The sequence below is a fragment of the Platalea leucorodia genome (assembly GCF_965183815.1).
Source record: "Platalea leucorodia genome assembly, chromosome: 15".
Lineage (NCBI taxonomy): Eukaryota > Metazoa > Chordata > Aves > Pelecaniformes > Threskiornithidae > Platalea > Platalea leucorodia.
Genome location: NC_138837.1, coordinates 2,434,443 through 2,453,470, shown reverse-complemented (window position 1 = coordinate 2,453,470; position 19,028 = coordinate 2,434,443). Strand labels below are relative to the sequence as shown.

At 40.2% G+C, this 19,028-nt stretch overlaps 1 protein-coding gene across 1 annotated transcript in view; it reads right to left on the bottom strand.

The window, feature by feature from the left end:
* TTLL11 (tubulin tyrosine ligase like 11) overlaps nt 1-19,028 on the bottom strand; it is a gene marked incomplete at its 5' end in the record, with an annotated part of 52,100 nt that overhangs the window by 14,688 nt on the left and 18,384 nt on the right. The window contains one exon of the mRNA XM_082327595.1: nt 18,473-18,591. Within this exon, the coding sequence (XP_082183721.1) occupies nt 18,473-18,591 (119 nt within the window). The remainder of the gene's footprint in view (nt 1-18,472; nt 18,592-19,028) is intronic.

Sequence of the window (19,028 nt, the reverse complement as noted above, 5' to 3'; positions counted from 1 at the left end):
ATCTATCTATCCACCCATTTATCACCCCAGTATAGGGACCTCCCAAGAAACAGGTAGGTGCTGCTACCGGGGTGTGTAGGTACGAACGTTTGTGTGCTCATTCACCCAAGTAGATCGTTTAGGAAACAGTAAGCCAAAGCCAGAACAGCGCCTTTCCATTATCAACCATTCATGAATTTTCTTTTATGAACTAATCCCATTACTTTTATTAACACACAGAGACTTCTAGCACTCGCAGTACACGACAGCGAGAAGTTTCAGAGTTTGACTGCACGTTGCGTGAATAACGAGCATCTTTTGTTTCGGGCCGGCCACTTGCGACTTTCATTTGAAGAAACTGAATATTCATCTCCTCTTCACCCTCTGGCAAAGTAAAAAACATCAGTAGCATTAGCATTTCCTCCTTTCAAAATAATAATAAAGCCGCACAATGATAAAAGTATTAAAAGAGTACTAAACCCCACAGAGTAAGAGATTTTTGAAGTTACGGTAGAAACATTATTGCTCTTACATATAGTTTACTCAACACTTCGAGAATGCTTTGAGGCAGTCAAAGCAACCCCAGTAAAGAGTCCATATTGCTAGGAGCAGAATCAAGCCCATTAAAAATAAGGATTGATAATCAGCATGTTGTTGGCAGTCAACTAACTTCACATCATACAAAATGCATTTGGGAAACGCAGCAGCTATCCCGTCTCCTGGAAGCAGAAAGTGCAGAAAGCAGTTACAATTTCCATCTCTCTAAGAAAAAAGAATCCATAGCTCAGTTAGAGAAATAAAGCAGTTAAATCACCTCGCTTAGATTTTAACCTCATCATGAGCATGACCACGTCTAACTTGGCCTGCACCTTCAATATATGCTTAATATTCAATATGCTTAATACTGCATTCACGCTGGGAGGGTGAAAGGAATGGAGCACGCCGAGTTTGTTTCTGAGAGCTGGCAAACACATTTTAGGCGAATCCAAGGAGAATTAAAAATGTACTCCATAGCCTCGCCATTTGCTTAACAAACCCAAAATCATTGATCAGACTCGTGAAGAAGCGGAACGGCAGCCCCTGCAGCCTGCCAGCACCACTCGCAGCAGCCCTCGCGCCCAGCGGCTGCCGGGTGCAGCCTTTCCATTTTCCGTCCCACGAGCACCATTTGTTTACCATGTACCAGACTCTGCAAGCTCCACAGACACCAGTCCCCTTTCTGAGAAGGATGTTTTCCTGCCTCTTCAGATTGGGTGGATTTATTATAAAAATAAACACTTCTCATTAAAGATTAAACACCTTGTGAAAGGAAATGGAAGACTCCCCGCCTCAACACATTGTAAATGAGTGCTTCCAAGGTGTAGAAACTTAGCGTGGATCCCGACTTGCTCCACGCTCAGGACACAAAGTGACGGATGAGAATATTACCGACATTTTCATATCATATGCAGAGAAGACGAGAGCCTCCACTTCAAACTCGAAACCTAAGACAAGCTAACGTGCTGTCCTACCCATTTCGTTTAGGAAGAAACGCAGTTTGTAGTAGGAAACATGGCCGATAGCCACACAAGCAATGATACGCTTACTGCAATTATCGATATTTATTATTCAAGGATTAACTCTTCCCTTTCCACGGAGATGTACAGAGCCTTTCCTGCCTGAATCGTGCATTGCCCAGAGGAATTGCTGGAACAGGAGAGGGTGCGGAGGCACACTGCCCTCTTCCAGCCTACGCAAACACGGCCGCTTCTGCGCACTCCTAGATGATACCGTTCCAGATGCTCTTGTCTACTTTTGCATGGAAAAGTGCTACAGAAATAATAGCTTCTAATTTCCGTAATAAAAATAAACTTTCTGATTCCATTCAAAAAAGAAAATCACAATATGGGCAACAGCGAACACCGTTGCAGCAATCCATCAACCACCAGAGCACAGGGAAGGAGAGAGCTTTGCATCCTTCCCTTGGCATCACGGCCATGGAGAGAATTCAGAAGGTGACCCAGCCAGAGAAACCACTGGTTCAGAGAAACTTGGGAAGCCCAAAAGTCGGGTCATTCAGTTATTTGAAGAATTCTCCATAGTTCGGAATGGATCTGATCTGCCCTGATTAATAAGTAAGGATTTGCTCCACTATCCTTTGAAAAATCTGTTCTCCTAGATAATTTAGGTGCTGGTGATGTTAGTATCTTCCAGATCAGAAAGGGCTTAATTTTAGGGTGTTTTAAAAAGAAACACGTGTGAAAAGTGTTTAAGTTTTCAACAAGCCTGTTACACAAATCAGAAGTCAGAAAGGCTGTTGTTAATTCCCCCATAATTTAAACTAAAGCTCAAGCCAATAAACCCTTTCAAGCCTGCTATCCAACACTGTAAGTGTTCACCAGCGATGCTGTGATTAAATCTGGTTTTGTTAAACTCCTCCCTTAGTAGGTGCTGGCAGGAATCCGTACAGCCGCACACCAGAGAGAGGAGAGACATCCTTTGGGGATACAAAGCAGATCCCGCACACCTGGGATGAACATCCAGCTGGACGCAACAGTTGCACTTGACCTCTGTTTTTATTTCTACAGCACTCCCTAACACACAGTTTAAATCATTAAAGCGAAGAAACGCGTTTGAGGAGTCTCAGGTGCAATGTGCTGAAAAAAACAGTTATTTCCTAATTATTAATTGAGATTCTTTATTTCCAACTTTCTCTTTTTAAGAATAATGGTATATCAGTCTGCATTAGCTAAAGATTTATTACTTTTAATGTAACAGAAGCAGTGAATGCTTATGCTATTACATGTCATCTATTTGAGTGCCGCAGAAAATACGGCATTACTATAATGAAATAATGCGTAAGCAATGCAAAACCTGCATCGAAGGACTTTGTTCCACGGCAGCAAAAAATTATTTTAGAACAAAGATCATTAAATGTGGTCCCCCATACTTTATTTTTTGTGGAGGTAGCTTTTATTATTCCTAGTAGATTTATTTGTGTTCACTATTTGCTTTTAAGGTACTTACGTGCCTCATTATTTCTCCAGAGTTTCCTTTGTTTCTTTAGAAAAGCGTGCCTTAAAAATAGTAATACAGGATACTGCAAAGGCAAACCAGTTGTAAAGCCTGATAATATATTGAAACCAACGTTAAATTGGACCACCAAACGTCTCACAGTAGAACAGACAAAAACCAAAACCCCATGGTGGTGCTTCTCCTGTGGAAATTATTCTTAGAAAGCAGTTATGATTATGCCAGGGTAGAAAAGAGGCTTTACCCTGTCATCCGATGGAGCAGAAAGCAGCAGCGCAATTGCATTTTATCAGCAGTAATCCTCCTATTAAAGCAGGTGAATTCTGCATACACAGAATAACGCTACTGATGATGACACCGCTGTTCAGTCATGTGGCTTGGTGCTTTCATTGTGTGGCAACTGGGTGCTAGGCAGTTTTATTGCTTTCTAATTTTTGCAGAGACTAGAGACCAATTATTACTTAAAAATAAGCCAATCATCTCTCCTGCTAGAAGATGACTAGCAGCAGAAGTTAAATTATAGAGAACACCACTGCCCCCAATACATTAATTTCTGTCACTCTGTCACTGTAAAAATTTACAGCAGATATAATCTCTTTGAAGGGGGATCAAGTAATAGAAAATACGAGCCTAGTTTTAAATAGAATTTTAATTTTAATGAAAGCTTCAGGGGATGATGTTTATGCTGCTTATCTTTCATACCTGGTGATTAAGTTAATTTATACTTAATGGAAGAGGATATTTCTAATCCCCAGACAGGCTCAACATCTGTCTGTGACTATGTTTTTGGAAGCCTTAAGCTGCTTGTGATTGATGTAATAAAACGAGGATCCTGCAGAACTGACACCTGAAGGATATCTGTAGGAGGGAAAATGTTATTTTTCTGCTCAATGCCTATGCTTAAGTCAAGCCAAAATCCCAAGCACTTCATTTTGCTGTCCCTTAAAAACTCGCTTTGCACTCCCTCGCCATCATTGTGTGAGTATAAACAGGGGAATAAGCAAACAGCTCTCAGATATGGTTATGATCCAATATTCATACTCATTATGTGCAGTATCAGCGAACACGTAACTTTCTGATGGCCTGAAGCTGATGAGAATAATAAAGCTCCTGCAAAAATCAGAGAAATAATCTCCATTTTTCCTTCACTTCTCATCCCGTGGCTATTTAAGACCAAATGCTAGCAAAAGACATGCTTGCATTTACCCTGTAGTTACAACAGAAAAAAAAAGTCTGGAAAAGTAAATATCTTGCCAGGAAAAGATACAATTTTCAACTTTGTCCCAATCACAGTATCCCTGTAGGAGGACAGAAAACAAACAAAAAAATTCGGTATTGCCAGCTGTCATGTATATCCCTGTTATTTTAAAGTGATGCTCTTCCAGAGAGGAAAGCAGCTACCAGAGATTATTACAAAGCAGTCCGTCAACACCATCACACGCTGGAGGAATCTATGGAAGTAACTCGGGGCGGAGGGAGGAAGACCTCGACGGTGCATGGAAGTCAAGTAGCACAAGAAAAACAAAATGCCAGAACTGCAGGTTTAAGTGCTCCAACTAAAACTGGTTCTGAAAAGGAGTAAGATCGTGCCCACAGGTGCCCGAATAAGTCTCCCTGGAATAATTAGCATTTACACATTACCCAGTAACGGTGGGGACATGTTAAAGGAGTGCAGCAATATTTAAACTCCAATACCGTACCGAGTGTCATGTAAGAATGTCTGACATGCATTGCTATAATTGCCTCAGGCCTAAAACCCCTTTGTTATATTAAAAATACCCTCAAAAATCTTATTATTTATATATCTTTATATTAAATTGTTAGCATAACTTATGGATTTTTTTTTCTCCAGCAAAGTAGTGGAACACTTTTAAAATATCAGCACTAGAAGCTGGACCCACTTCCTGGCTCTGTCCTGCCATAGCTGGTCCACAGCCGTTGACTGGGCCCGTCCCGGCACCGGGTCCGTCCCCGACGGCCGGGGAAGAGGCGGCACGGGCACGGCTGCTGACTTAAAGCAGGGCTCCAGCTCCGGAACAGTGACCACGCGTCTCGTGTAGCACCGTACCGACCCGCGTACAAAGCACGGAGCAGCGCATGCACTGAAATACGTCCCGAGAAAGCACAGCCAAGTTTGCTTTTGCAAATTAGTAACCTGCATTTAAACTCTGGCACTTTCTAGCCACTGAATGAATCTAAGGAACAATTTCCAGTTAAGTGTCCATTTGTAAAAGTCTAATTAACAGGAAATGCTTACATTGCCCTATTCTATCAGGTTTTATCTCAGGGAATCTGTATCTTATTCACCTCTCCCTGTCTTCCACTTCTGTGGTCCCTTAGGTTGATTTTGTTTCTCGCTCCTCCTGGTTCTCCTCTACGGATTGTCACACAACGTACGTTTTACAGGACATACTTGTCCAGAAACTACCAAGTCTCTAATCCCTCTGGTTTTCATATTTTCTTGGGAAGGAAAAAGACCCTACATCACATTTTGATAGCCCACTTCAGAGGTCATTGGGGTAAAGAAAAACCTAGCAATTCTTTACTTTAAAGGATGAAAAAGGATTAAGATCTCAGCAACTTCAGCTGAAAAAAAATTAATGACTGCAGGTGAAAATCAACAAAATTAAATTTGCAACGAAAAAGAGGATCCTTGCTATCTCCCTGCAAGTATCTTAACAGGTTTACTCAAAACCCTTTAAAAGCACGAGAGCTTTTTCAACACAATGGAACTCTTCAGACCGAAAAGAACAGGATAACCTCATTCAAACAATATTCTCATTTTTAGTATTTAGAAATATCTAAAAATCATGCAGAAAAAAATTGCTTCCATTAAAATTCCAATTAATGTTAGAATTGACCTTTTTTCAGTGCTCTCCCCAAACCATGCATCCGAGGCAGCGAAACCTGCCGGCTGCGACACACTGTGGCCAAGGGAAAGCACCCCCAGTCGCTTCGGTCCGTCATGAACTAAGACTGGGGCGTGTTTTGTTCAAACTAACAGTCCCCAGCTTGGGCTTTCACGTTACAGAGCAGTGAATTAATGGTTTGCATCAAATGAAAACACATAAAGGAATTGTGTTATTTCTTATAAGAACATGGGGTAATTAGATCATTACATTTGCTCTATAATTCACAGTTGCACCACGATTGACAGCTCTTTGCTACCAGTTCTCCCATTCCTAACCCTGACATCTAAATACATTGCAAATAAATAATTCCTAGAAGGTATGTGCATGTAAGAACTTTCCACTGGTATTCAGGGATATAATCCACGCCGGTGCATTCATTTCTTCCATTTTACTGTTACCTTCATAAAACACTGTTACGTGGCCCAGGAGTCCTACTCCACAGAAATGATTTGTTTCTTTTATTAGTAAGGTGATGTACCTTAGTATGCCCTTGGCTGATCGATTTGTTGTAGCATCTTCTGTGTTGCGTGACATCTTCGTTTTTTAAATCAATTTGTTCGTGGGCTGTGCCGTTCCTGAGAGAACATACAGTACGTGCTGCAACTCAGCAGTCGCATGGACTTACAGAGATAGAACTGGAAACCAAGACGAAGTACTGAAGGCTCACCCCACAGATCTCATGCAACCAAAACGCTCACAGCTGTCCTAGTTTTAGGTACGCCTAACGTACAGACTGCAAAGACGGCAAAGAGACAAGTACAAAATAACACATTTTTATACCTTATACAAAGATACACATAGGCATGCTGTACACACAGACATATATAGACAAATACGCACTATATACACTACAATTTATCTTTATAGTAAATACTTGTACACTTATTTTATGAAAACTATCTGGTGGGAAGTAATTTAGTCTCAGAAAGATTACAAAAAACTAGAAGTTACTGGAGTTACACATTATAGACCAACTGGAAAAATTAATTTAAAAGCAGAGTTGCTTCTGTATAGCACAAACATACATTCAAGAAGGTAAAAGAGAAAAAGTGTCGAATTAAATAAACATATATCCTTAATTTTAGACAAGGCAATTAAGCTAATATTTTGAAAATCAAATTTCATTCAAGAAGTATTTAACTGCAGGTTAATAATGGAAATTGTGCCACATACAAAAGCCATGAAAAAGCTCTATACTGAAGAGTATATATATAAAAAAAATATATAAAAAGCTATATACTAAAGAGTGCAGCTGAATCACTACTCCTGCAGTACGTCACAATACCACCGAAAAACTAGATTATGTTAGCAAGCTACAGGGTAAGTAAAGGTGAAGATGATTTTGCTGATAGCAGAAACTCAGCTCAAATGATTAGCATACTGAAGTGTCAGGAAAAACCCAATTTGCACTCAAGCCTAACTACTAATCCCCTTCCCTGGAGGAACACGGGAATTCAGTGAAGCCTCTTGGGCAGATAAGGCACGCAGATGTTGCCTCTGCCCCATACTTTAAGACAGAGAGAAAAAAAGTGTTTTTAATTCAAAAGACAACAGCTTTCTTGTATTGAAAACTAAAGAGGAAATGATAGCAAATCCAAAGAAAGAAGATGTAGTACTCTCTCTTAAAAATGTACTTTAAAAAAATTAAGCAGTTTCCTTAACAAAGGAAACAACTGCTCACTTTCCTCCTCTTCTTTGCACGAGACAGGCTGCGATGAATGCAGCCTAGCAGAGGGAGAGAGGAGATGGCATTTGTAGAAGGAGTACAGAAGACAGAATAAACTTACTTTCTTTCCCTATACGAGGAACAAACTAGATTTCAATTAAATCAACTTTATAAGCAGAAAGTTACTGCCTCCTGCGGAGGGTTGCTGAAGAGCCTGTGTCCGGGTCGGCAGCAGGCTAAGCCGTGCTCTCCTCCGCCCGGGTACCCTCGCCAGCGCGTTCACTAGCCACCAATACATTTGTTTACCTTTTACTACACAACACTTTTTCAACTTAAGACTTAGTCCACATTAACACACTCTGACAAAATGTCTCACACTTTGAGAGCGGGATGGATGCCTAGATCACTGAGGCAGAGAAGCCCAAAACAACCTGAGCCGAGTACTGAAAATTAGTTGGAAATTAAGCCCTTGTTCCAACACAAAAACACTAACCCTTCTCAGGCTGGAGAGGTGTCAGCCTTGAAGGCTACATACGAGAAGCCCTGAATGGTGGAAATAGCATCTAAGAACATCAAGGACTTCTCTACCGTATTATTTTTGCAAGCCAGTTTACCTCTGAGGTAGAAGGTGAATGGCCTTAACAACTACAGCCATTTCACTCTCTCAGAGGCACAGAGGGCTCACTCCGCAAAACACTTAAGTATGCATTTAAGTACTTGGTGAATAAAGTCGAAGTTGCTATTTGTTTTATATCCTATCCAATGTAACCTGAGCAAATTTCTGACCATGCTTAATCTGAATTTTCACAGGTGAAGCTTGCCATCAGCAATGGCTGGATCCAGCAAACACCTGTATGCAACAAAGCCTCCAGGGATGCTTTGGAGTATTGCTAAGTTTATGTTTAAAAAAAACCAAACCAAACCAACACAAAAGAAGGTTGCTTTGTTAGAATTCAGTCAAAGCAGGGGCACACACCAAAGGAGCTCCAACATCTATGCTGTCCGTTACGGAACGAGGCTGAACAGCCGCCGAGCGCCGCGAAGCCTTGCTATCAGGCTTCTTACTACGGCTCGGTGAAGTCAACGGGACTCCTCTTAGAATCATAGAAACGTTAAGGTTGGAAAAGACCCTTAAGATCCAGTCATTACTGCTCGGTACAACGGATGCAAAACACAGAGTGCCTTACGCCAGATTCTATTGCCATTAAGACTCACTTATAATCTCTAATCAAATAACTGAATTCAAAGATTTATTTAGACCCGCTGCCTCCACATTCATTTTTATGTCATTTGGAAGGAGACTAAGCAGCAACCCCACTTTATTCCTGACCTCCCTTCTTCTTGGGCAAACCTTGAAGATTAGAGCAACTTTTGTGGCTGCACTACAAAGCCTAGAGAAAAGTGACATATTCTGATAAAACCTTCCTTGTCTCTGTATTTTATCACAAAGGTTTTCTTCTCATTTAAAAATCATCATAAGAAAAAAGAAGGCAAAAAGACTTCTTAATGATCAACTTAAAATGTAATACAGTGTGACTATCTAAGAGGTGGAATTGCTATAGCACGTTTTGATAGATTACAATGTTCGGAAAGTTCCGATTTTATGGACACACTCTTGCCAGGTCACATTGCTCAGCTTATTTTCAATCCTTCCTCTATTGCTTACTAGACACTTTAGAGAGAAAAAGAAAGAAAAGAGATGTCAATAAAAATGTAATTAGATTAGCTGCATCTCGAAACATTGCGATTCAAGTCCAATTGGACAAACTGGTCTCCATTTGCAATTTGATAACATAAACCCAGACTTCGGTTCACACCGGGGCGAGGGGCACTGCAGCATGCCAATTACTGCAAAAGCATACTATGGGTTTGGACCAATTAATTTCACAGTGCTGAAAATGAAACCTTTTAAAATTCTGCAACCCGTATCAGTTCTTGTCCATTAAAATTTTTAAATTAACCGGGCCTGTCATCAGCTTGCTTTCTTAGTACGTTCTAACCACTTCCAGCTGTCTCTCAATACGGGGTCATTTCAAGAGACTCAAAATAAGACTGAATTCTCTCTTTATGCGGCAGTTAAAACACAGTCTTTACATTCAAGATGTTAGTGCTTAGAGTATAATATATGAGCAAACACAGACCAACTTGCAAAACTGGACTATGTATTACAGCACTTTTTGCAGTGGTGAAGGTTCAAATGGGAATAATCATAAATGAACGCGTTGTCAAGCACAGGGTTACTCAGTGCTGTGTTTGTGTGCATGCCAATGGATCGTGGTTTAAGCCCAGCTGGCAACTAAGCCCAGCCGGCAACTAAGCCCAGCCAGCCGCTCGCTCGCTCCCCCCACAGCGAGAATCAGAAGAGTAAAAGTGAGAAAACTCGTGGGTTGAGATAAAGACAGTTGAATAGGTAAAGCAAAAGCCGTGCACGCAAGCAAAGCAAAGCAAGGAATTCATTCCTCCTTCCCACGGGCAGGCAGGTGCTCAGCCATCCCCAGGAAAGCAGGGCTCCATCACGCATAACGGTGACTTGGGAAGGCAAACGCCATCGCTCCGAACGTCCCCCCTTCCTCCTCCTTCCCCAGCTTTACACGCCGAGCGTGACGCCATACGGTGTGGGACAGCCCTGGGGGCAGCTGGGGGCAGCTGTCCCGGCCCCGGCCCCTCCCTGCGTCCCCTTTTTTAAATCCTAATATCTTGAATATTCAAATAGCACACCATGCACCAAGTTATGATATTGTATAGAAAATGCAATCTCAGCACTCTGTATGGGAGAAAGTAAAAGATAAAGAGATGACTAATGACAGTCAGGTTGACCAAATGTGAAGAATGCTTTGCAAGCCTTAGTAACCACCAGGGATATTTATTGAAGCTTGTAGAATCGGACCTAGAGTCTTCCACAGAAGAAAAGTGAAGCTTTTCTGTAGTATTTTTCTATAACAACAATACATAAACTGACCTCATATACTACTAAGCATAATAACAGGCCATATCCTGAATACCATAATGTAGAAAGACTGGCAACGCATGGAGAAGCAAGGCATCATCCTCTTTTCACGGAATGAAAATGGTAGCAGAAGGAAAACATTTTGTCTAAAGGTCACTGAGTAAACTGGCTGGATCAGGAACAGAAATTGCATCTTTTATATCCCAGTCCAGAGTTATTTCCACAAACCCAACTTTTCCTGTAATGGTTTGACAGAGAAAAACATTGAAGTGAATTACTGAATTCCTACTGCATCTATGCTAGGGATATGGTTTTAGCTATTTTTGAAGAAACGTTATTATCGCTTGTGTATTTACGCAGTTTTAGTCAATTAAAACATTTCAGATTACGTGTGAAATAGAGCCAGTTACAAACTAGAACATCTGACCTTCTTCCTATCAGGAGATTTTCTTTTCTTTTCTACGTCAGGACTGCTGCCACAGCACATTCAAATTATTTGCCACTGTTCTGCACTCAGGATTGTATTTTCTGGTGGTGTAGTTGCACTCTCGTGGTGCTTTCCTCTAAGTGGCTCTTAAAACCAGCGTAGAACTATTCTGTGAGTCAAGCGCTACCAGATCCTTCCCTTCACGGAGGGACATCTTACACTGTAGTTCATGGAACTTCCAACAGGGCCTATCCTAATCAACAGGAAAAAGGTTAAAAGCTCTTAAGAATGAAGCAGATAAATAATTGGAAAAGGAAGAAGAGAGGGCAAAGATCAAGGCACCTCTAAAATTTGCTTCACAAAACTGAACAGAGTAGTCGAGGCTAGTTGTTCTTGAGCAGGATGAGAAATAGCAGCAGAAATAAATACTCCCCAACTACAGAAAAACAAAGTTAACGTTTCACTAATCTGAACTGAAGTAGCATTGACAAGCATCACATTTAAAAGTCTCCCTCCCGTGTCTAACTCATCAAAAGCCGCACGGGCTAATGTGACAGACAAGAATTGATACTGAAGTTGGCAGATTGCCTGATGGAGGAATAAACCAAAAAGCCCTCTAGGAAAGAGAAAGGGTCTAATTCAATGTACTTCCAAAGGGCTTTGGCAGAGCGATCCTGAATATGAATGCAGGGTCATTTTGACTGATGGAGAAAAAAAAATTGTGTCAGCCTCTAAAATGAACCAGAGTAGAAAGATCAATCTCAAGAAAGCCACGCATATGAGTTTATACACTCTCGGGCAGAAATAAGGCTTGGAATAAAAAGGTGGCGCTTGAGAAGCACTTGAATAGCTGAAAACCTGACCAGACTTCCAAGCGATAGCAAAGGCATACAGGAACCAACCCAAGGCTCTAGCAGTCAGCTCAAGAAGTCAACTAGCAAATGGAAACCAAAATACTGATACTACCATAGCTAGGTTCATTACACGCTTATTTTTATAAGCATATATATATTTATTACTCACCCCATATAATGCAAAAGGCACTGACAACCCTGAGTAATGAATCCCTGTGGAACATAATACGGTTACTCACAGAAGCGGAAACTAAGATACATTACAACAAGACTGAAGAACAGGCCTTCTTCTCTGATCGGTGATAGCTGCAACACCAGTATTCTCCCATTCAGTCTCTCCATATGTTTGTGCACTGAGTCTCTGACCCTCTTAAACCACCCCGTCACACAATCATAACCTTAGAATGTGTACAGCGAGAGAAACACAGTAATCAATGGCAAGAATGACTTTATCATCATCAAAATCTAGGGTAATCATACTCTCGAGACACCTTTGCACAGTATATTTTCATATTTCCATTAAACATGACACAAACATCAGGGGAGGTTATGAAACTGAATAAAAAATGTCTGGAAAATAAATGGAATACAGCTGCACAGGTGATTTCCTGACTTTTTTTTTCTTTCTTTAAGGAAGTACAAAATTGCCCCTCAATGTCAAGAAATTAAGAATAGCATTAGGATTTGGAAAATGTCTTTGAAACGTACAACAGAGAAGCATTACTGACAGGCCTGTTTAGGTAAAGACCCACGTTCCTCTTGCAGTTCAGTAGACAAGGTTAGACCCACGGTCACTAGCGCAGCAGGAGACATCTCCTACAGAAGCCGCCACTTTAACGTAAGTTACAGTTAAGGTGGAAAGCACATAAGTAGAATGTCCAGAAATTAATTCATGTTTTCATTTAATACAGTTCACATATTCTCCTCCTAGGAACTACTAATTTAGTCCTGTATCAGAGAAAGAAACCATTTAAAGTGAGAAAGATGTGTAATCCACACAGTAGAAAAAATGAACCATCTTGTTTTGTGCAGGAAAAGAGCAAGATCTTTTATGTAGTAAGTTCTACAAAACCTTGACTGGAATTTCTTCCTAACTGCATAACACTGGGAGATAAAAAGTCAAACTGACATACATAAATATTTACAGGGTGCTCTCTGAACAGAGTGACATTAGCCAGTGTTTGCATGCTGATCTTGCAAAAATTTGAGAGAGACCACATTGGGCTTCGTCCTGCTCAGAAAATTAGTTAATCATATTTGACATTTGCTAGAGCCACAGAATCCAGAGAAGAGAATTGTACCTGACGTATTTTAAAAAGAAGGAAAAAATAATCAGAACATCACAAATAAATTTCAAGGCTGAATTCAAATAGAAAACCACTGAAGTGGTATGTACAGAGAACAGCACCCAAGAAAAGATAAACTCGCAATGAAACAGCAATACCATAATAGGTAATAAAACAAAAGCACTCATTTTTGTGGGCACAATGATAGATTGTTTTTGTAACAGCCATAGATTAAATTACATTTCATTTCCAAAGTGTTTCAATTCTTTCTTCCGTCAATGGCTATTTTAGTGCTGAATAAAAGTCATTATATTACTTAGGGGGCTGCACCTTCATCATCTCTAGCAAGTAAAAAGCAGATTTTATTCCATGAGCAACTCGTATTTCTAATGACAAGCATGTCATAAGACTATGCTTTCTTTGTCAAAAGAATAAAACGCTTATTTTCTGTCTTGACATATGTAAGAAACCAGGCATGCAAATGCAAGAGATCATACTGGGACACAGAATAAACAACAGCAACAAAAACATGAAGAAGTCTCTTATTATCACTGGATTAATTAGCATTAATAAACTAGGGCACAAATATTTTTGACAGGACAGGAAAGCAGGTCATTAGCACTGATGAGATGACATAAATGATCTTCCTAAGACATTCAGAGCAGACCCGCTCCAAATGATACTCACGGCTTGCAATTATACCAGCAGTCACATAGCTTACATCTAAGATCCAGTGAAGAATATACAGTATTTGCATTCAAGACTGAGGCTCCTTTTTGCTCCTCAAATCTGATGCAATTTTAAGAAGAATAAATTGCCAATAATTAAACAGACACTGAAATGAAAACCTTTTACTACTATAAAGATTCAAAATTAGGCACAAAAAATAGAAATTTGCGAAGCCTTTTAAAATGGATTTTCTATTGGAGGCACATCTATGATTTGCATCAGTGATTATCTTAATTAAACTGCTGTTTACATAAGTAATATTGATTTACTTTAAATGTTGTTCGGTGTCATTAGACCATTCATTTAATTGTGCAAATCTCCTTTAGCTCAAGTCTTCTCCCACCTTCAGCAGGCCGTGAACAGCACCTCTGCTGCAAGAAGCACATCCAGAGCCAATTTAATGCTATACAAGCTTTAAATAAGTTTCTTTGTAGAAACATTAAGGAGCACAGTTCAGCCCCTTACCCTATACTAGTACGTGACACGGATTTCACTCCTCAGGTTGGTGTGGCCAAGCTTTCTGACCATGCTGCCTATTACAGACGTGGATAAAAATACATACTGTGATCCTGCGAAGGGACACGTGCCCCCCCTGCTATACACGATGCTTTGAATATGTTAGGAAAGCTCCCTCCTGGTGATACAACGACCAGCTGACTGATCTGGTACCGAAGGTCTTCACTAGGTCATGAATTCAAGTCAAAAGAGCTACCGTTGCTGAAAAAAATGTAAGCTGGAAAAAACACTGCAATAATTCTCAAATTAGCAGTGACAGATGTTCAGAACAGAAATCAAGATTACTGGCCATCACTATCCCCTGAATACACTCTATAGTAATGTAGGAGAAAGAAAGTAAGCCTTGTTTGATAATACTTAACAGGTTTACAGAGTTTAAAATTCCATCTTTCCAAGAAAACAGCTCAGCCACAAATGACTCTCTCTGTTCCAGCATGTCATCAGCCTCGATGATTGCAATGATCTACTCAAGCCTTAAAATCCATGAGAACAGTACTGCCACACAAACAAAAGCAAAGAGTGAGTATCTTCCATATTATTTTATTAAATGTTTTCATTTCTTAATTATGAGTGAAACTTGAGTTCCAAATGAAGGATGCCTAAGGAAAATAGGACTAGTCTAGGAACCAAAGCTAGGGCAAAAAAGGCTCTACATTTTGGCTCCTGCAAAATCCCATTGGGGGGGGGGGGGGGATCAGAAACCCTCTTTTTATAACCACGCATTTTAGCTGGATTTTTCTTTTTTAAAGAAGAACAAAAAAGTAAAACAAAACACACAACATGTCATTGCTTAGCTGCCTTCTTTAATTTCAGAAAGGGCCACCCAGGCTCCACTTGGCCAGGCAGAGCCAGACCCCACTCACCCCCCGGGTTACAGAATGGCTTGCCAACAGCCAAAGTAACCTGCAGAGCCGCTCTCGGGTCTCCTCTCGCGAGGCTCGGAGCCACCGCCACCCCCCTTCACCCCGCAGAGCGGCACACGGCTCCAGACCGCTCCAGCAATAGCTACGTGGGAACTGCTGTCTTCGGACTTTGGCTGCAATTGTGCTAACGTAGAGGATTCGGAAGCAGCAAGGAAATCAATGCAGCAAAGCAGGACATTAACCTTTCTAGGGCTACCTACTGCCTTCAGAATCCTGACACGCAGAACAGGTTTTCGGGGTACGAGGTATACGGGATTTGTCCGGCAGGGCTTGCCTAACGTCAGCGAGAAGCAGGCGCGGTGCAGTGCCCACCCTGCTCGTCCCTTCCAAAAGTCTCAGGTGTGCCTGTGTCACTTTTTATTCTGTTTTAATTCCTTATCTTCTTTGCATCACAGAATAACCTCATCTTTACAACAGAAGATATTTCCTCTATTAAAAAAAAAAAAAAAAATGCGTGAATTTAAAGTTTCTGTTTAAACATGTTACACGCACAAAGTATTAACCACATACCTCAGTAGTTAAATGGCCAGGACAAATTCTTAAAACTAAGAAAAGATCAGTCGCACGGTGGAACAATAACCACTAAGTATATTTAAGGACGTACATTTGAACTTGTATCACTGCAGATTTTCAATGACTAATTATTGGCAGTGCTGAGATAATTACTAGTGCTTGCTGCATGTAAAGACTGGAATTGTGTTGGAAGAATTAAGAGATATGTATGGCATGATAAACTGATCTTATTCAACTTAACTTTTATTTCAATATTATGTATCACATGAAAGGAAGGAGGAAAAAAATAATCAAAACTCCATAAAGATGAGGAAAAATTAAACCGAAAAAATTTCTGAGCTATTAATCTTTCCTGATAATGAAGTACTTCAGGATGACTTCTAAAACTCACTTTCATTTAGATGCTTCATTTATTTTAATCTGGGAGATAATTAGAGGGAAATCAAATCCATCTCCACAGCGGAATATTTACCTGAGATGCAGCTCAGAATTCTCAGCATTTCCCCTGTGTGTCCAAACTCAGTGTTACAGAGATCGTTAAAACTTTACTTAGATTCATGTCCGTTACTTAATTAGCATCAAAACTAGAGTCTACACCGTTTGCTGCTGGTTAGCTGTCAGAACAGGAATTCTTTCAGATTTTTTTTTCTATTACTAGGCCAAATTTTGCTTTCCCTGCTGCTAGGTGCAATTAGACTAGTAAAAGTATTACAATGGATAGGTAAACTACTGTCCAGCTTTCTATCTCCAGTCAATTATTCAGTTCTTATCTTTGTCCCGCGAACAGAGGACGGATGCCGTTTCTCTGCAGTTGCTGGTAGGAGCGTTTGGAGAGGGAATGCGGGAGCACACGTTAGAACGGGTTGAAATGCACTGAAACGAGTGAGAGGCAGGGCACAAAGCGAAAGCACTGCAAAACCTTTGCTAGTGAAGACGAGGCAAAAGCAACTGGTGCTCAGTTCCTCTCTGAAATGCTTTTACTTTGGTGATCAGAATGAGGTCCTTTACTTGATGCTCGCAGTAAGATCCTGTCTCTTTCAAGACGTTCCACGCACCATCCCCAGCTCAATAAAAAGTACTTGGAGTAGAAGGGGTAAATCTCAGCCGAACGGGTGGGCAGCTGTCACACGTGCGCTCCTGTGTATCCACACAAAAAGTTGTCAGAATATTGCCCTCTGCACCAAGAAAGAGGATTGACTTACGGTGAAGCCACGTAGATATTCATCAACAAGATGCTCTGTTAACCAGATTATCCTGGGAAAAAAGCTGCATCACTGATGAATTCTTGCTGTGAAGAGCCAATGGTTTATCTCATCACCGACTAATCCTGTTATAAATTATTTCGTACTCAAAGTGTATCAGAGAAGAATCCTCAGTTGAATGAGTGTTCCACACACACCGGCGTTCCCCAGGAACTTATTTGTAATTATCATTTGCCTTTTTTCCATATCTAATATGTAGCTAATGAATGCCTGACATAACTTCAGCATAAAAAAAAAAGACATGACTACATAATTACAGGTTAAAAAATGATCTTTTTTCAGCTCCACGCACTGAAGTAATCGTAAGGGTGAAGGTTAAGTACAGGCAACACAGCATAGATTGCTTTGCAAGACATTTTGTATACTGACCACAGCAACCTTTATGTGTGGCATTGCCTCTGAAAGAATAGTTTGATCTTACAATAATATTACAATAATACAGAACTTGGAAGTATTATCAGTCATGTCTTGTTCATGGGACTCTGTCTACAAAAGGACAGCAAGTTTGCCCTTGAAATCATTATAGAATATGAATAACATATTTAAGCTTGACACTAAGTGCCAAGAGAAGAAGAAAATCGATATTCTAGTATGGAGGCAGGCCTATAAGCAAGAATTTCTAGGGACAAAAAAATATCCCTTTCATGTGTCCAAGGAACTGCTTAGAACAAGGTGCTGCATCAAAAAAAGAAGATATTATTTCTCTCAGCCTGATCCCACCACGAGCATTTCTGTGCAAGCTGCTTCAGGCAGTTCCTCTCATTTCTAGACCACAGATTTAACTATGTTTATTATCACAGATCAAGGAAGCAATTTCTAAATACAATATTCATACTTTTCAGCTCCAATGGGGCAATTCATTCAGAGTAGTTTGTGACTTTCAAGCAAATTAATACACAAACTTACATCTCATGACTGTTCTGAATAAAAAAGAGGCCTCAAGTCAAAGTACAAATAAATAAACCTGAGTTACTAAATTGTTTGCACCAGTTCTGAATCAAAGGTAAGGTATTCCAGGGGAACCGATAAAGCCCGATTTACTCTCCGTTTGTGGACCTTTTCAGTTCCTTGAGCTAGGGCACTTGCATGGCTCCTTCCACGCCTCTGCCATTCCTCTAAGAAGGAGCAGAGAAGCGGGCAGTGCCGAGCTGTGAGAATGCCATTTGCTGGACTTGCTGCTACTAAACAGAAAGTATAAGGAATTGGTTTTTTCCCCGATCTTCCCCTGGCAGATCCGCAGCTCCACGTACTCTCTTTGTACCACGCCACCAATTAATATCCTACAAGCTTTTTTGAAAGCGTTAACACAGTGGATGTAAAAGGAGTCACACAGACAGTTGGGAACTCATTGTCCTGGATAAACTAACATAGTTGGGAAAAAGTATTTCACTTTTATAATTATTGCAAGGCACTAATGCAAAAAACAAAGAAAGTCAACACACTTACTGGACATCTTTTCTCTTTTTTTTCTGAGGGTCCACTAAACGAAGGGTATCCCTGATAACAGCTACTTTCACTTCTTCATCAACAGGGCTTGGGACATTTTCAAATACTCCGGGAGAAAGCTTTAAATTACAAAGGGATACGATTATTCAGAACTAAGGATTATTTATTACACATTTGCTCAACTTCATGCGTGTCATATGTTTTAAATACACAACGATAGATTACAAAATACTTCTTAAAGAATACACAAATACCTTAACATTTTCAGTACGATATTACAACAATTTTTGGCAAGTTTCTCCAGTAAATTGAAATATTTAAAAAAAAAGATTGTTGCTAATGTTACCATTTATATTATGTATCCAAACATGAAAAAATTATTAGCAATCCCCTAAACACAATTAAGTCAACTGCAGGGGATAATGAATAAATGTATTTATGACAAAGATGATGGAGAGCTTTCACAATTCCAATAAGTCATATTTCCAGCGTATAAGATTAGCAATGATTTCAAAGCAGAAAATTACAGAGAACCTTGGAGATTTCATATTAGCAG